The sequence below is a fragment of the Physeter macrocephalus genome, unplaced genomic scaffold (assembly GCF_002837175.3).
Source record: "Physeter macrocephalus isolate SW-GA unplaced genomic scaffold, ASM283717v5 random_134, whole genome shotgun sequence".
Taxonomy (NCBI): domain Eukaryota; kingdom Metazoa; phylum Chordata; class Mammalia; order Artiodactyla; family Physeteridae; genus Physeter; species Physeter macrocephalus.
The window spans coordinates 46,511-63,263 of NW_021145420.1; the positions used below are offsets into that span (position 1 = coordinate 46,511).

At 61.2% G+C, this 16,753-nt stretch overlaps 2 protein-coding genes across 5 annotated transcripts; both read right to left on the bottom strand.

The window, feature by feature from the left end:
* Positions 1 to 1,607: 1,607 nt before the first annotated feature.
* GZMM (granzyme M) lies at positions 1,608 to 9,905 on the bottom strand. Of its 2 annotated transcripts, none has more exons than XM_028484154.2 (6): positions 9,822 to 9,905; positions 9,063 to 9,170; positions 4,257 to 4,416; positions 3,104 to 3,239; positions 2,425 to 2,688; positions 1,608 to 1,891 (listed from the first exon to the last, which is right to left on the bottom strand). In XM_028484154.2, the coding sequence occupies exons 3-6, from the start codon at positions 4,349 to 4,351 to the stop codon at positions 1,739 to 1,741; spliced, it is 648 nt and encodes a 215-aa protein (XP_028339955.1). In that variant the 5' UTR covers positions 4,352 to 4,416; positions 9,063 to 9,170; positions 9,822 to 9,905; the 3' UTR covers positions 1,608 to 1,738. The 2 variants fall into 2 exon arrangements, with proteins under 2 accessions (XP_028339955.1, XP_028339954.1); XM_028484153.1 differs by lacking the exon at positions 9,822 to 9,905 and adding an exon at positions 8,334 to 8,454 and having other exon boundaries at positions 9,063 to 9,151.
* CDC34 (cell division cycle 34, ubiqiutin conjugating enzyme) lies at positions 9,710 to 16,131 on the bottom strand. 3 transcript variants are annotated; one of them, XM_024134024.3, is made up of 5 exons: positions 15,832 to 16,131; positions 12,979 to 13,065; positions 12,789 to 12,886; positions 12,105 to 12,239; positions 9,710 to 10,471 (listed from the first exon to the last, which is right to left on the bottom strand). In XM_024134024.3, exons 1-5 carry the CDS (start codon positions 16,006 to 16,008, stop codon positions 10,258 to 10,260), a joined length of 711 nt encoding a protein of 236 aa, XP_023989792.1. In that variant the 5' UTR covers positions 16,009 to 16,131; the 3' UTR covers positions 9,710 to 10,257. The 3 variants fall into 3 exon arrangements, with proteins under 3 accessions (XP_023989792.1, XP_028339951.1, XP_028339953.1); XM_028484150.2 differs by lacking the exon at positions 9,710 to 10,471 and adding an exon at positions 10,490 to 11,184 and having other exon boundaries at positions 15,832 to 16,072; XM_028484152.2 differs by lacking the exon at positions 9,710 to 10,471 and adding an exon at positions 11,191 to 11,513 and having other exon boundaries at positions 15,832 to 16,068.
* Between the last annotated feature and the right edge of the window lie 622 nt (positions 16,132 to 16,753).

Genomic DNA, 16,753 nt, shown 5'->3' on the forward strand with positions numbered 1-16,753 from the left:
GCCTGCGCGTCCGGAGCCTGTGCTCCGCAACGGGAGAGGCCACAGCAGTGAGAGGCCCGTGTACCGCAAAGAAAATTAAAAAAATAAAAAAGATAAAGAAGCTTTAGCAGTTTGGAAAAGAAAAAAGAGAGAGAGAGAGAGAAGGTGGGTGGTCTCCGTCCTCCTCCTCCTCCTTTTCATCCTTCCTTCTCCCTGGCTCTGAAATAAAGATGGCAAGGGTTTCCTTTGCAGGAGGCCTGGAACTCAGTCTGTGCTCAGCAGACAAGAAATTCTGCTGCCATCACCAAAGGGGAAAAGTCCTGGCCTTCTGATGGGCAAACTCCACTTCTGGGCCCATAGCCCAGACAAGCGGATACAGGCGGCAGGTGGGGGCCGGGAGCTGCTCCCTGGCCTGGGCTGAGGCAGTGCCGGGCTGGCTGCCTGAGCAGTGGCCTTTCCTGCTTAGAAAACCCTCAGATGAGGACGGAAGGCACCAGAGGCAGTTACTTCCTGGGAAAAAGGTTATCGATGGATGACGTGGGGCACTTTTTTCCCTTGGCGGCTTTTTGTCCCTTTAGCTTCTCACCCATGTGCTGTAGTGACTATGCAAAAGCTCCATTCAAGACAAGCCTGTGAGGGGCTGAGCGATCTTCTGGGGTCAGGCATGTGAATGCTGCAGGGCTTCGGTTGCTCACATCTGTCCTTGCTGTCGGAGCAGCAAATCCTTGGGTGAGATTTGTGCATTTCGCCGCGTAGGAGGGAGAGACAGGGCGCTAAATAAGCCCTGCCATCCCGGCCGTGTCCCCACAGGGCAGTGTCTGTCTGCTGTGAGATGCAACAAAGCCAGACGGACGGACGGACGGACAGTGGACCCAGAAGCAGGCACACCACCTGCTCCTGGCAGAACGTGTGTGGTGGGCACCTAGGTGTTCAGCGTGCAGTTATTTCAACGTGGCTGTGTGTTTGAGGTTTTCATAGTAAAAGTAAAAGATTCTGCTGGAAAACAGCAGTGCCACAAACTGTTCAACAGAGAGTCACCACACGGCCCAGCAAGCTCTCCCTCATCGGTGCACGCCCGGGAGAACTGAAAACACACGTCCACACACACGCCTGTGCGCCCATGGCCACGGCAGCCAGGGTGGAAACAGCCCAGGTGTCCACGGACAGGTGAGCGGCCCCTGGTTGTCAGGGGCTGGGGGAGGGAAAGGGGTTGCTTTTGGGGTGATGGAATGTTCTGGAACTGGACAGAGGGGCTGGTTGCACAACCCTGGTAACGTACCAAAAACCACTGCATTACACACTTTTCAAAAGGGTGAATTGTATGGCATGTGAATTATATCTCAAGAAAGGCGGTACCAAAATAAAAAAGAGAGGGGGCAGAAGACCCCTGGCTGCTTTCTCAGTGTCTCCCTTTGGCTCTCCAGTGCCCAGCCCACCCCCCCTGCCAGAGGGAATCTGGCTTCGGAACCCAGTGGCCAGCGCTGCCCCCTGCCAGGCGCCCTTGGGGCCCTCGCCAGCTCCTGGGCCTCCCGGGAAGCCTCAAACCTGCAACCTCTGTTTTGTAAATGGGGAACCCTCATTCCCCACCCCCCCCACCCCCGCATGAGGCAGAATCCAGGCCGGCTTATGCCATTTCCTTATTACAGTTTATTGGTGCCCTGACCCATGCAGGCCCCCGGCCGACCCTCCCTGCAATCCTGCTGGCGCGCAGAAGGGGAGCCGGGCCACCTCTGGAGGGTCGGGTTAGGGAGGTGGGCCGCTAGTGGCCGATGATCTTCTTGATCCAGGACGTATAGGGGGCCACGGCGGTGGCCACGGGGGGTTTGAAGATGTCGGTGCAGACCTTAGAGCTGAAGGACAGGATGCCAGCCACGTGGCCTCTGCTGCAGATCACGGGTCCTCCCGAGTCCCCCTGCCGAGGCAACAGAGCACCGGTCACCTGGCTGCCCGCTGCGGGGGTGGGGGTGGGGAGGCTGATTCCAGGGCAGAGACCCCTGCCCCCCTCTCCCTGCACCCTCCCCCCGCCACCTCCTTCATTCCGTCCTCCCTCCCTTTCCTTTTTTTTTTTTTTTTTTTTTTTTTTTTTTTTTTTATGGAACCCCTGCATCGGCAGGCGGAGGCGCAACCACTGAGCCACCAGGGAAGCCCTCTCCCTTTCCTTTTAAGTCTCTTTTCTCCTCCTTCCCACTGCAGGGCCTTTGCACGTGCTCTATCTATGCCCTGATCTTGCTGGGTGCTGGAGTTCAGACCCCAGCTCTGCCGCTGGCTAGGTGGCCGTGGGCAACCTCTCTGTGCCTCGGCTTCTGCACTTGAGAAATGGGCTCACGTTCGTGCCAACCTTCAGGACCCCCGGGGAAGGGAGGGAGCAGGGCCCGGGGAGAGTTGGGGCTTGCCTGGGTGCCCAGCTGCTGGCCGATGAGGCGCCCCCCACCCCAGCGCCCTCACCTTGCAGGGGGCCTGGTTCTTGGAGTGGGCTGCCAGGCAGATCATGCGGGGGCTGATGCCACCGTGCCAAAACCGACTATTGTTGCACATCTTGGCGTCCAGCACATGCATATGCAGCTCCCGCAGCGCCCTGCTCAACTGCCCACCCTGGTGGGTCAGACCCCAGCCGGCCACGCGGCACCGCGCTCCTGCGGCCACTGCCTGGCGTCCTCGGGGCAAGGCCAGGGGCCGGATGGTCGTGCTGGGCTTCACCTTCCCGTCCAGCTACAGGGACAGAAAGGGGCAGGTGAGTGCCAGGAGGGGACCCTGGCGGGGGGGACCTTGGGGGAGGGGAACACTGGGGGAGGGGCGGTGAGGGAGGGGATCCTGGGGGAGGGACAGTGGGGAGGGGACCCTGGGGGGAGGGGAACACCTCGGGAGGACCCGTGATCTGCAGCAGAGGCCACGTGGCTGGCATCCTGTCCTTCAGCGCTAAGGTCTGCACCGACATCTTCAAACCCCCCGTGGCCACCGCCGTGGCCCCCTATACGTCCTGGATCAAGAAGATCATCGGCCACTAGCGGCCCACCTCCCTAACCCGACCCTCCAGAGGTGGCCCGGCTCCCCTTCTGCGCGCCAGCAGGATTGCAGGGAGGGTCGGGAGGGGACCTGGAACGACCATTTCTCCCACCGGCAGCACCTTAAGCAGCGCGAGGTCATTCTTCAGATGGGGGGCTGGCTTGTACTCGGGATGCAGGACCACCTCCCTGATGCGGCAGCTAAGGCCAGGGTCTCCGAGCACGTGGAGCCCCAGCACCAGCCTCAGCAGCTGTGTCCTGGGGGCACAGGATCAGGGTGTGGGCGGCAGCCCTGCAGCCTCAGGGGCACTTGGTGTCCCGCAACCCCTCACCCAGCCTCTCTCTGCGGTCCTTCCCCTGCTACTGCTCAGTCCGTTCTTCTCCCCACCTCCTCCAGGAAGCCTTCCCTGCTCCCACCCCTCCCCAGACTCGGCCTGGCCAGGGGGCTTGTGCTGTGTGTGTCTTAAAAATGTTGACCCTCCCTGCCCCCACCACCAGCCTGGGGCTCCAGACAGCGTTTATGTTATGCCTCAACATCAGTGATTTGTTCAGAGGCTGGCAGTGACCTAGCTGGGCCCACTGGTACCTATCCTCATAAACTTGCCCAAACTAGAGAGGAAGAAGTTCTTTTTACAGGACTTAAGGGGGCCCATCCTTGCCACCATGGAAGAGGGCCTGCCTGATAATGTGGCCAAGGGGCAAGACAGCAGAGTTGACAGGCAGGCAAGCTTTTGAGTGCCTCATGGGAGCACCTGGATCAAGCCATGCCTGAAGGCTGCCTCCTCTTAGCGTTTTCAGTTACATGAACCAACAGATCCCTTTTGGTTATTTCACCCAGTTTGATCTGTGGTCTTTGTTACTGGCCAGACCAGAGGTAGGGCAGCTCTGGGATGGGTTTATTTGGTGGCTTCACAATGGCATCAGGGACCCAGGTTCCTCTCTGTGTTGGCCCTGCCACCCTCATAGACCAGCTCTGTCCACATGGCCACAGTGGGAGATACACTCCTGGGTGTCACAAGGGGCCTGACTCTGTCCACTTGGAAGGTGCTTTGTTGTAGCAGATAAACCATCCCCAGGAATCCTCACAGCCTAATGACACATACACACGCCTAAGGTCAATGTCACATACGCATGCCTCAGCAATCACTGCAGAGGGGAAGGGGAACCCCCTACAATGCTACAGTTGGCTTAAATCTCTCAGGTGAGAGTGGGGACGACCGGATAGATTTGGGGACACCTGGGGGCATGGGGGTGGGGCAGGGCAGGGTCACTTACGGATGGGTCAGGCAGTGGGCAGCTGTCAACACCCACTGCCGGTGCACGAGGACCCCCCCACACAGGTGGGAGCCGGATTTCTGCAGCGAGACCATGTATGGGTGTGAGTTGCGGGCAGCCTCTCGACCCCCAATGATGTGGGTCTCACACGTGTTGCCTCCTGGGGATGGGGAGAGAAAAAGCCAGGTTAGGGCTGGGTGCCCCACCCCTGCCACGACCCTGCAACTCCAGCTCTGCAGCCCTGGATGGAATGTTCTGGAAGTAGACTATGGGGTTGCTTGCACAACTCTGAATGCACTGAAATTCTCTGAACCGTATCCTTTAAATGGGCAAATTGTACAGTATGTGAATGACATCTCAATAAAGCTGCTGTAAAAATTGTCCTAAAACCAATAATGAATTAAAAGGATAAAACGTGCTCTAATGTGAATCAGCTCAAAATCTTCCTGGGATTCCCCATCATGCTTTAAACATCTAAACTTCTCATGACCCACGAGACACACGTCAGCTGACCCTGCTTCCTTCACACTCGCCCTCACCCACTCCAGCACTTGGGTCACCCTGCTGTTCCTCCAGGGCACTGCCCTCCTTCCCACCTCAGGGCCTTTGCATGTACTGTTCTGGAAGCCTGGAGTGCATTTCCCCCAGACATTCCCAAGTCTGGCTGTCTCACTGGTATTGGCTCAAAAGTCTTCTCCTCAGAGACCTTCTCCCCTTACTCAGCTCTGTTCTCTTCCAAGCACTCACCCCACCCTGGTGTTGTATCCCACACACTTGCTCTTTGCCTGTCTATTCCCACTAGCCTATGAGTGATGCAAGGACAGGCTCTGTGCCAGTCTTGGCTCGAGGGTGAGGTGTGAGGAGCACGCTCTATCCTCAGAGTCCCAAAGTCTCCCCTCAAGACAACTACAAGGGGAAAGGCTTGATTTCACTTTGGAGAAGCCCTGTGGACCTCAGCTTCTCCAAGCGGCCGAGGGGATCCACCAGGACAGGGCGAACACAGCCCCCTCCGTGGTTCCTGTGGAAACTGCACCACCGGAGCCCAGTCTGGGGACGCAGCTGACAGGCCCGCAGTGGCCAGAGGACCTGGGGGACATGGAGACGCCTCCAGAGCGCAGGGACCGAGGACAGCAGGACGACGCAGTGACCCACAGAGAGGACCGCGACAGTTGGAATAAGGTCTGTAGGTGAGCGGATAGGAAGGATGCTGAGAATCTATCAGTCACATAAGGGATGTCTTTGTTCTCAAAACACTCGCTGGAGCGCTTAGGGGTGATGGGCGGCACGTCTGCAGCCCACTCTCAAAGGGCTCAGAAAAAGAATGATAAACATACCTATTTATATTTTACACACACACCCAGGGGCGGGATGTGAGCGGGAGGGGATGATAAAGCAATTGGAAGCGAAATGTTTACAACTGAGGAATTTAGGGAAGAGAAGATGGAAGTTATCTGCATGATTCCCTTGACTTCTCTGTAAGGGCAGAATTAAGTCAAAAGGAAAAGAATGTAAAATATCTGTCCTGATGGGGCCTCTCCTCTGCCCCAAGGCCTCGCCTCGCCCTCAGGCTTCACGGAGAAGAAGTCCTAACAGCTATTGGAGATAAAACTCACAGACCCTCAATCCACCTGCTAAACTTTCAGAGCCTCCACTGCACTGAGCTGTGAGATGATCACCTCAGGAAGGGACCCCGTGCCATTAGCAGCCCTCTTCACACTATTTTTTTTTTTTTTTTTTTTTTTTTGTGGTATGCGGGCCTCCCTCTGTTGTGGCCTCTCCCGTTGCGGAGCACAGGCTCCGGACGCGCAGGCCCAGCGGCCATGGCTCACGGGCCCAGCCGCTCCGCGGCATGTGGGATCCTCCCGGACCGGGGCGCGAACCCGGTTTCCCTGCATCGGCAGGCGGACGCGCAACCACTGCGCCACCAGGGAAGCCCCACACTATTTTTTTTTTTAAATGCTTTTTTTTGAGTCTCACTTAAAAAAAAATTGAAGTAGAGTTGATTTACAATGCTGTGTTAGTTTCAAGTGTGCAGCAAAGTCATTCAGTTATAGATGTATATTCTTTTTCAGTTTCTTTTCCGATTTTAGGTTATTATAAGACATTGGATACAGTTCCCTGTGCTAAACAGTGGGACCTTGTTGTTCATCTCTTTTATATATAGTACTGTGTATCTGTTCATCCCAAACTCCTAATTTATGCCCCCCCCAATTGTTTTTTTTTCTTTTCCCCACGCCTTGAGGCTTGTGGGATCTTAGCTCCCCGACCAGGCATTGAACCCAGGCCCCGGCAGTGACAGCGCCAAGTCCGAACCAGTGGACCGCCAGGGAAGTCCCACATCCCTCCCATTTAAAAACATTTTTATTATCTTCTCACTAGGTCATCCACGTGACCCACACAAAACTGTTGGGGGAAAGTGAAACTCCTTCCCTCCCTCCATGCCTCCCAGCTCTGGAGCCTCCTTCCAGAAATTTTCCAGCAAAAGGGAATGGATTCTTACATACCGTCAGAAGAGAAACCCCCAGGACGGCGGGCATCCTCGGCCTTTTGCTCTTTGCTTACCCCACAATCTCTTTTCAAGGCTGTTTCAAGGAAGGCCGCCTTGTGCTTTTGGGACAGCCAACGTGTCTTCAGCGGCGTCCCTTCTGAGGACGGGGGGGTTGTTTCCAGTCTCTGTTCTGATGCCCCGTGCCCTGTCTCCCGCCCCCAGACCCCAGGTGCCACAGCTCTGGGCCTCAGTTTCCCCACCGTGCTCACCTGCCCACAGGGCTCCCAGGACCGCCAGCAGCAGCAGCGTCGGGGACTGCGGGGCCTCCATGATGCTGGCCCCGGGCCCCCAGCGCCACCCACACCCACCCTTCCTGTGGGGGAGGTGACATTCACAGCTCTGGCTGGTTCCACCTCACCCCGAAGTGCTTCAGACTCTCTGAAGACAAAACCCCGTCACCATGATCACGCCTAAAAAACTGAGAAACCCTCATCAGCATCTACTGTCCCATCATGTTCAAGCTCCCATCTCACACATGGTGTTTTGTGGTTTCAGTGGGATTATCTCCTTGTCCTGTTGCCTTATTGCGGCAAAATGCACACACCGTAATTCACCATCTTAACCATTTTTAAGCGCACAGCTCAGCGGCACGACGCACCCTCACACTGTCGTGCAGCCATCCCATCATCATCTCTAGAACTTTCTCAGCTTCCCAGACTGAAGCTCTGTCCCCATGAAACACTGACTCCCCATCCCCCTCCCCCAGCCCCTGGCCCCCACCATCTACTTCCTGTCTCTGTGCATCTGACTCCCCCAGGGACCCTCCGTGAGTGGAACCAGACAGCATTTGTCCTTCTGTGTCCGGCTTCTCTCACTGAGCATCGTGTCAAGCTTCATCCCTGTGGTAGCAGGTGTCAGAATCTCCTTCCTTTTTAAGGCTCAATAATATTCCACTGCCTGGCTGGACCACATTGCTTAGTTTTTTTGTGTTTTGTTTTTCTTTTGGCCATGCCGCGGGGCTTGCGGGACCTTAGTTCCCCGACCAGGGATTGAACCCAGGCCCTCAGCAGTGAAAGCTCAGTGTCCTAACCATTGGACCACCAGGGAATTCCCTGGACCACATTGTGTTTAACCGTCATCTGTCCATGGACATCTGGGGTCTTCTAGATTTTGGCAATTTTGAAGAGAGATGGTATGAACACTCGTGTGTTATGAGTACCTGGGGGGCTCCTGCAAATCCGAGGGTCCTAGCCAGGCTCAGCTAGGTCCTCCCTCCTTCAGTGCACCCCTCTCCTTGCTGCTCCCTGACACCACGTGACCCCGACCAGCCAATCAGAGCACACCCCGTACCCCCAGGCCACAGGGTTTGGTTCAGGGCAGAGGGCCACCCTAAGCCCTGAACCAGCTCAGTGAAGACTGTGGCCCGCGTTTCTTCTGGAACTTTTCAGACAGCCCTCACTCTCTGCTGGACTTGGAAAGATGTCACCCTGGGTGTGGGTGGGCCCAAGGCGAGAGGCGTCCACCTGAGAATGAGGCCCACACAGAGGAAGCTGACCACATGCTCCGTGCCTGAAACCACACAAACTTACTCTCTCACAGTTCTGGAGGCTGCAAGCAGGAAATGGGCTTCATGGGGCAAAAATCCAGGTGTGGGCTGGACTGGTTTCTCTGGGGCTCCAGGGGAGAATTATTTCCTGCCTTTTCCAGCATCTAGAGACAGAGATGCTGGGATTAGGGCATGGATGTTTTCAGAGCTGTTATTCTGCTGACCACAGGTAGGGGGAGACAGAGTCAGGGCACAGCCAGCACCTGGCTCCAGCTGTGCCTGAAACCCCCACCCTGTCAGTCACGGAAGCCAGTAAAATTCTCCTGCACTTGAGTCAGTGTGATGAGTCAAGCGTTTTTCTCTCTGATACTGAAAGGGTTGTGATAAATAAAGAAGACTTGGCTGAAAAATGGGTCACAGAGGCGGATGAGATCGCCTCGATGCTGGGGCTCTGAGGCCAGATGCAAACTGTCCACCTCTCCTCTGGCTGCGTCTGGCACACGAGGCTAGAGCTGTCTTCACCCAGGAGGGCTTGTGAGGCCAGGGAGTTTAAGAAAAATGAGTATTTATAGGGTGTTCACGTGTCCTACTTTGTTTAATCTTTCTAATAACCCCAGGAAGTAGGTTTCATTGGTATTGGGGGGCGGGGGAGGGCATCATATTATGGCAACTAAGAAGAGACGAATTTCAGATACACAACAAGTAACTTTTTGGTATGATTACATCCCAAACATTGCATGGGATGATCTTAGAGTAAAAACAGTTTGTATACCTGAAATCCACGTTGAACCAGGCAAACCCAACGCTGAGACCCCCGGGTGGGAGTACAGGATCCCGAGGCCCCGGTGCGAGGCAACTGTGTGCACAAGCTCCTTTGGATCTGGGGACAAGAGCTGGGCGTTTACACCCCGGCTTCCATCCTCAGACGCTCCCTAGAGGGTCCCTAGGGGTCCTCGACCCCTCACGGGGCTCACGCCTGTTCCCATCTGTCCTGTGCAGGGCAAGTGGCACCGCGTGACCCTGAGGCTGGTGGGCACCGGCCTGGCTCCTGGGCCCTCATCCTCCTGGCCCTGAGGCTCGGGTCTTCTAGGCGGTGGGGCAGGGACACGCCCCGCTCCCTCCCCACACCCACGTGACCCCGACCCACAAAAGCCGGTGAACACCGAGTCTGGATCCGTTTGTTACAAAAGCCTGGGGACGGGGAGAAGGGGTCCCAGGGGAGCAGAGGGGCTGGACCAACAGGCCCAAACGTGGTGGCAGGTGGGGCAAACTTTCCCGTAAACGCCCAGATGGTATTTCTGGCTTTCGGCCCAGACGCTAGGTTGCAATCACTCAGTTCTAAAGCTGCCGCTCAGAAGCAGCCAAACGTAGGGGAAGAAATGGGTGTGAATTTGTTCCAATAAAACTTTATTTTTGCCCAGGAGCTGGGGCTTCGGACCCCCGGGGCCACCCCTCAGCCCCAAGAACGCACCCCAGGCCCCCGCCTGGCCAGCCCCCGGTCTCTGCCGCCCCTCCCCGCAAATCAGCGAACCTGACAGGAGACCCCTGGGGAGCTTCCAGGCTCGGAGGGGCGGCTGCCGCCTGCCTGCCTCGGGGCACACGCATGGCACCAGGGCCTGCGTCCCTGCCTGGGCCCCGTCGGCCTCACAGCCAAGGAGAGGTTGGTCCTCGGGCTTCTCATAAAGTCGCTTTATTTAGATTCCAAACAACCGCAAGCAGAGAGAAGAGGTGACCCCGAGTCAATCTGTCCGCTCTCAAGCCGGGACCCCGAGTCTCTGGCTCCAGCTGGCGGGTGGGGCGGGCGGGCCAGGGTCCCCGAGCGGCGCCCGGCCCACCCAGGGCCGCGAGCGCAGCGGCCTCCCCGGAGGCGGAGGGGACAGGGCGGACGCGGCGTCCGGAGGTAGTGGCGGCGGCAGAGAGTGGGCGGCTGAGGTAAACTCTGTACGTTTATTTGCGGAGGCGCGGTGTCAGGACTCCTCGGTGCCCGAGTCGTCCTCGTCGTCCCCGAAGCAGCTGTCGGCCTCGGCCTCGGCCTCGGCGTCCTCATAGTAGTCGTCGTAGAAGAGGTCCGAGCCCTCGTCGGGCGCCGGGGCCTTGGTCTTCACGCAGTACTCGGCCAGCGTGGTGGGCACCTTCACGCCGTCCCGCTCCGCGTCCACCTTGGTCCCCAGGACCTGCTTCCTGCGGGGAGAAGCGGGTCTGCCTCATCGCGGCCGGCAGCCCCGGGGCCCCCGCGCTCGCTCCCGTGAAACAGCGCAGGCCAGCCGGGGCGACGGCTGGGCCGCGGGGGCCGGCGACAGGCTGGCCGGGGCGGGGGCGGGGCAGAGCAGACGGGCCCATCCGCTCACGGCCCCCACGTGTGCACGGGCCTCTGCTCACACACGCACGCACAGACACGAGCACACGCGGGCGGGAGGGGGTGGAACGCGGGCTCTGAACCAGGAAGAGGGCTGTGCAGACACAGCGAGGGTGTCGGCTCATCGGGAAGAGAAGCGCAGGTCGGCCCTGGCCGCTGGGGTCAGGCCAAGCGGGAGCAGCCACGGTGCCGGGCTGGGTCAGTGGGCGAGGGGCCGGGTGCAGGGTGGCAGGGTCGCTCGGCAGCCCCAGGGGAAGCGCCAGCCACTGGGAGGCGCCTGTGGCGGGGCGCTCGGCACATCCCCACCAGGCCGGGGTCCCGGGTCCTCTCCGCTCTGTACTTGAGCATCTTCCTGTCACCGGCACCGTGTCTCCTGCACGCGCTTTCCGTCCGGAGCTTTATCCAACTGACGGTAGCCGGCGGGAGCTCTGACCGCACCTGCCGCGCCTGGGGTCCCACCACCCGACAGTGCCGGTGGGCTTTCTGGAGCTCCCGCCATGGGGTCGCGCAGCCGGCCGACGGGCACAGGTCCCCACAGCTGCGTGGACACGGTGGGTGAGCATGCGCCTGGATGCGGGTGAGGACGAGAACCTGTTTCCCCAGGTGAATGCTGGGCCTGGGTCGTCATGGAGACACGTGTCTGACCTACTCCCTTTCCAAGAGGCAAAGGACAGACTAAAAACCTCTTTGGAGGAGACTCAGCGAAGCGTTTAGTTTGTCATGAAACAAGTCACAAACCCCAGGGGTTCCTAGAGCAGCTCACGGGACACAACAAACACGACAGGGCAGAGGGGCCTGCGTGCTAAGGGCCTGCGCGGCCCTCGGGGAATGTTTCGCACAGACTCCCCTGCGGGGCCAGGCACCTGCCTGTTCACGGGGAAAAACAGAAAACAACAGAAATGAGAGAAGTTCACCCTGGCAAACTTCTAAGTGATGTGCTGCCTTTATAACCTGGAGAAACTGATTTTTCATAAAAGAAGTTATTTCCTAAACACGCTCATACCACACGGCTTTGCTGTCTTTAGAGAATAACTCCAAGTTTCAAAATTGCGACATTCACTCCCTTTAGATGAAAAGATGGAACACCCCGCACAGCACGGTCCCGGAGGAGACCGCGTGGGGAAAAGCACGGGGCCACGCACACGCGCGCACGCCCCAGCACGCAGGGTCCACGTACACAGGGGATTGGGGGTACCGGTGGGATCTCTGCCCTTTCAGCGTCAAAGCAGAAGGATGTGGCCAGACCCTGCTAGATCCTGGCGGACACCGGGGTGTTTATCTCCACGTGAGGTGCACGCACCCACACGCCACGCACACGAGACACACACACACACACGGCACGTCCACACATGACAGTACACATGTGGACCACACGCTTCACGAGAGAAAGACCCCAGCTTTTCCGGCAAGAGGAGGAAGGCTCTGGAGGGGCCGCCCCGCCTCCCCAGGCCCACTCACCGGATGATGTCCGTGTACTCGCGGTCCTTGCCTTTGCTTTCTTTCCACTTCCTGTACATCACGGAAGCGTCCACGTTGGCCGGCGAGAAGGTGTTGGGCTCGTTGAGGAGGGAGATGACGCTCAGGAGGATGGTCCTAGGGGAGGCAGCAGGAGTCGGCGTGGGGGGGGTCCACGGCCCAGGGGCCGCCTGCCGGGAGCCTCACGCCCGGACCCGGCCCGCCACCCTCCACCCGCCCTCTGCTGCGTGCCGGGCCCCTGGGACGGGACGTGGGTGGACAGCCAAGGCCAGGACCATCTTCGCTCCGCTGGAGCAGGCCTGTCCCCTCCCTGGGGCACCCTGCCTGGAGGATGGGTCCCCTGTGCCACTCGTTCCCGCTCCAGCCTGGGGAGGGGAGTGCCCGGGCCGCTCAGGGTGAGCACAGCACCGGGGGGTGGAGGGGCTGCGCTCCCTGGGGCTCGAGGAAGGAGGGGGGACCCCAGGGGCACGCAGACACGGCCACAGGAGTCCCGGAGACCGTTCCTGAAGGTGGGTGGGGCAGGGGTGGCAGGAAATGGGGGCGAGGCCGGCAGGGATGGGGCCTCTGGCGGGAGGTGGCTCCCACAGACGCCGCCACCCCACGGGGAGCTGCGTCCCCCCGTGTCCGCGTCCCCAGGGCTGGCCTGCCCGACGGCGACCTTCTCACCTGACGTTCTGCGTGGGGTTCCACCGCTCCGAGGGCAGCTCCCCGCTCTGGGGGTCATCGACGGGGGGGTGGAGAATGGAGATGCACACGTCCCCAGTCTGTGTGGCAAGTGGGGGGGGGCGGTCAGCGCCCACGAGGCTCCCGCCCCCACGCGCCCCGCCCCACCCCACCCCCGGAGGAGCAGGCTCACCTCGTAGATGTTGGGGTGCCACATCTTGGTCAGGAAGCGAAAGGCCGGCGGAGAGTAGGGGTAGTCAATGGGGAACTTGAGGCGTGCCTGGTGGGGGAGAGCAGAGGCTCAGTCAGGGCCGGGTCAGGCCGCCCAAGACCACACACAGCGGTCAGCCTGGGACTCGCCTGCCTCCGGCGCCCCTCAAGGGCCGGGGGCCTTTCGGGGTCACCGAGCTGAGCTGACGACCCCGGTCCCTGCCCTGCTGTCGGTGGCGGGGGTGGGGCGGGCACTCGCCGGGGAGCAGCTCCAGGCCCGTCCCAGGCCAGGACTCTGGGGGGACCAGAGCCCTGGCCCCAGGGAGCGTGGTGGGCCCAGCCCTGGGAGCCGGGTGCCCAAGCACCACGCTGGGCTCCCAGGCTCAGTCTCCAGCCTGTGAGGAGGATTAAAATAGATGGGTGTTCACTGGGCAGGCGCCGGGGGCGGAGATGAGTCAGCACCAGGCGGACAGGCTCTTTGCCCGCAGGTGTCGGTCCTGGGGGGTCAGGAAGGCAAACGGGAAGGTCACGGGCAGACGGGGGAGGGCTGCGAGGGAGAGCTATGCCCCGGCCTCGCCTGTTTAAGCCCCAGCCCTGGGATCCTGATGGTGCTTCAGACTCTCGGGGCCAACGTGGGACACCTCTGCCGCAGGCCCCGTCTTTAGAGAATCGTCCTCCTGGGCACGGGGCGCTGGGGGCAGTCGGGGGAGGGCCCTCTGTTCTGGAGTGAGCGTGCTGAGGCCTGAGGTCAGTGTGGAACTCGGGCCTCAGACCCTGCCCCTTGGTCCTGCCAAGCCCAGGGCCGCGTTTCTAAGGGAAGGCAGAGACCGGATGAGGCCTCCTTAGCGGAGTAGGGGGACAGGCCTCCCCTCGCCAAACACCCATCAAGTCCCAGAGATGCCCTTACCGCTGTGCCAACTGAGGCTCAGAGAAGGAGAGTACCTTGCCTGAGGGAACACAGACTGCAGCTGTGGAGGGGCTCCCCAACCCAGGTCTCTGGGGCACCCCTCAGCACACGCTGCCCGGAGCCCCTCTGGCTTGTAAGGTGGAGTGGGTGAGGCTGGGCGGGCTGAGAGGAAGGTGCTGGAAAGCGATGGTGCCCCCCGGGCACTTCCAGCCCCTGTATTTCCACATCTTTCCCCCACTCCTCAGCCAACCACAACAGGACAGGAGGATCTGAGGGTGGCAGAACCACTGTGGGTCCCACGCTGCCTTCCTCGAGGACAGACCCTCGTGGCAAACGTGATCAGATTTGCGGTCCCCCTCCCTAGCCCAGGTTTCTAGAATAACAGGATCATCCCCCCAGAGCCAGCCTGGAAGGTCCTACCCACAATCCCTTGCAAACAGTGGGCAATAGCCAGAAACCCACGTCCTTTCCTTTCCTTCCAGTCCAGCACCCCTGCTCAGAGTCCTGGCCTGGCCTCAGGGTGAGACGCATGCTATTCCAGCTCTGAGTGGGGCCCTTATCCTCACAGCTCGCTGCTCCCAGATGCAGACAAAAGAGGCTGGGAGAGGAGGGCTGGTTAAACCATTTGGTGACCAGCCCCCAATCCGTGTCCTGCACGGGGAAGACGGATTCCACATCAGAACTCAGCCCAGGGCTGTCCATGCTCATGCCCCCATCCCACCCCAGCAACGAGGAATCTCAACTCAAGAATCACCCCAGCAGGCCAGCCTGCCCCCTCCAGGCCCCTGAGCAGGCGTGGCTAAAATGTTAGCCAAAAGTGCAAACACAGACATCTGTCCGGGCAGTGCCAGCCCCGCCCCGCCCCCGCCCGGGCCTCCCAGCCTGGCCGCTGGGCTCTTGGCAGGCGGCAATGGGGGTGTTCCAGCTGAGGGCCCAGGCTCCGCTTCTCTTACAAGGAGACCCCCTGTCTTGTCCGTCTGGCTCGAGGAGCAAAGTCCTTTGATCTGGGAGGGGTCCTTCCAAGACCACATCTGGACTCATGCCCTGTCCAGGTTCTGGCCTGAGTCCTTGTCACACTTGTCAGAAACACAGCCGGTCCCGGGGACAGCCCTGGCCTCCCCCCTCACAGAGCGCCCAGAAGTGACCCAGGGGGCGGGCGATGTGGGGCCCAAGAAGCTGCCTGATCAGAGGAACCCGAGAAAGGCCAGCCGGGGCACAGAAGAGCCTAAGCTTCTGAGGCCGGACCTGGGTGGGCTCTGTGGTGTGGCTCCCGGGGACACGGCGGAGGGTGGGAGCGACGGCCGGAGAGAACAGGTTACGTAAGGCTCAGGATGAAGCCCAGAGGGCCTGGCCCACTGCTATCGGCCAGGGTGGCCGCTTTCCAAGCAGGTCCCGGCTGCCAACCCCATCCGGGCCTTTGCTGGAACCCGAGCCAGTGGCCGAGCCAGCTCCCAGGCGGCGGGCCTCCCTCCCTCCCAACAGTGCTGGCTGGTTCTGGGGAGGCCTCTTTGTCCGCTCTGGGCAGCGGGCAGGGCCGGGAGGAGGGGGTCGGGCACCAGGGGCTGGGGGAAGTAAGGGCCCCGCACCCAGAGAAACAGGGAGGGTTCCGGGCCTCCCCTCTGGGGTCATGAAGCGGCCTTAGAGAGAACAGGCGCTTCTCGGGGACTCCTAGGGCCAGAGGGGTTGACCGAGGGCCCCTAGCTCGCCAGAGGCGGTCAGGCAGAGAGGCAGGAGGAGGGGTCCCCGGGAGGAGGAGGAGGGACAGAGGATGGAGGCCCCGCGAGGAGGAGAGGGAAGGAACCCCGTGAGGAGGAGAGACAGTGAGAACGGGTCCCGCCAGGGGAGCGGATAGGGGCAGGGGGCAGAGGTGGGGGAGGGGCCCCGAGGAGCAGGAAGAGGGGGTCGCCGCCCCCTGACCCCGCCGCTCACCTTGAAGTAGCCGCCCTCGTAGTAGGTGTTGGGGGGCCCGAAGATGGCCACCTCCCAGTTATACAGGTCGCCCTCGTCCACCAGGGTCACCCGGAAGCCCTCCACCGGCTCCTCCTGCAGCCCCTTGAGCTCCAGAAGCAGCGCCTTCTGCGAGCTGGGCACCAGCGGCCGGGCCATGGCGGCGGCGGACGGGCCCGGGGCCGGGGGCGCTTGGGGCCGCGGGGCCGTGGGGGCGCGGACGGGCCGGGGCCGGGGCCGCCTTCTTCGTCTGCGCCGCCGCCGCCGCCGCCGCCGCCCGGCGCCGCCGGGCGCTCCAGTAGCTCTGCACCGCCGCCCGGCGCTCCCCTCGGGAACAGCAATGGGAATGCCAGCATCAACATCACGGACATCTCAAGGAATATCACTTCCATGTAAGTCAGGCGGCCGCTCCCCAACCCGCCTCTCCCCTCGCTCCGCGTCTCCCTCTCGCCCGCCCGCCGACCCGCAGGGCGCGCGTCAGGCTCGCTGGCCCTCCGCCCGCCCCAGCTCGCCGCTGCCCGCCGCCCGCCGCCCGCCGCCCGCCGCCCGCCGCCCGCGCCTGCGCTCCGCCCGCCCTGAGCGCGCCTGCGCGCCCGCCCGCGGGGCACGCCGGGAAGCGATCCCTACCACTGCCGCCGAGCTCGCCGCCGGGAGCCGGGGGTTGCGCGCTCAGGCGCTTTGCCGCTTCCGACACCCTGAGAGGCTGCCGCTGCCGCCCCAGCTCGGACGAGCGCCGGGGACCGCTGTGCGCGGGGCCGCAGGCAGGGCTTCGCTGCGCCGCCCGGCTCGGCCCGCCGCGCTTTGGGGGCCTTTTTGTGACGTCCCGTCGCGGGGCGGGGCCGGGGCGGAGCTGTCCCGAGCCTCAGTTTCCCTGGGGGCGCTGGAGCCGGGAGGGTCTCGCCGC

What these genes read in the sequence shown, in the direction of transcription:
- GZMM (XM_028484154.2), bottom strand. Translation starts at nt 4,351, where the DNA reads ATGGTCTCGCTGCAGAAATCCGGCTCCCACCTGTGTGGGGGGGTCCTC. An exon ending in GCCCACTGCCTGACCCATCC is followed by an intron (nt 3,240 to 4,256) that starts GTAAGTGACCCT and finishes CTGTGCCCCCAG; the next exon opens with GACACAGCTGCTGAGGCTGG. An exon ending in ATGACCTCGCGCTGCTTAAG is followed by an intron (nt 2,689 to 3,103) that starts GTGCTGCCGGTG and finishes CTGTCCCTGTAG; the next exon opens with CTGGACGGGAAGGTGAAGCC.
- CDC34 (XM_028484150.2), bottom strand. Translation starts at nt 16,008, where the DNA reads ATGGCCCGGCCGCTGGTGCCCAGCTCGCAGAAGGCGCTGCTTCTGGAG. An exon ending in AACCCCACGCAGAACGTCAG is followed by an intron (nt 12,240 to 12,788) that starts GTGAGAAGGTCG and finishes TGCCTCCCCTAG; the next exon opens with GACCATCCTCCTGAGCGTCA. An exon ending in GAGTACACGGACATCATCCG is followed by an intron (nt 11,185 to 12,104) that starts GTGAGTGGGCCT and finishes GTGTCCACGCAG; the next exon opens with CTGTGGGGACCTGTGCCCGT.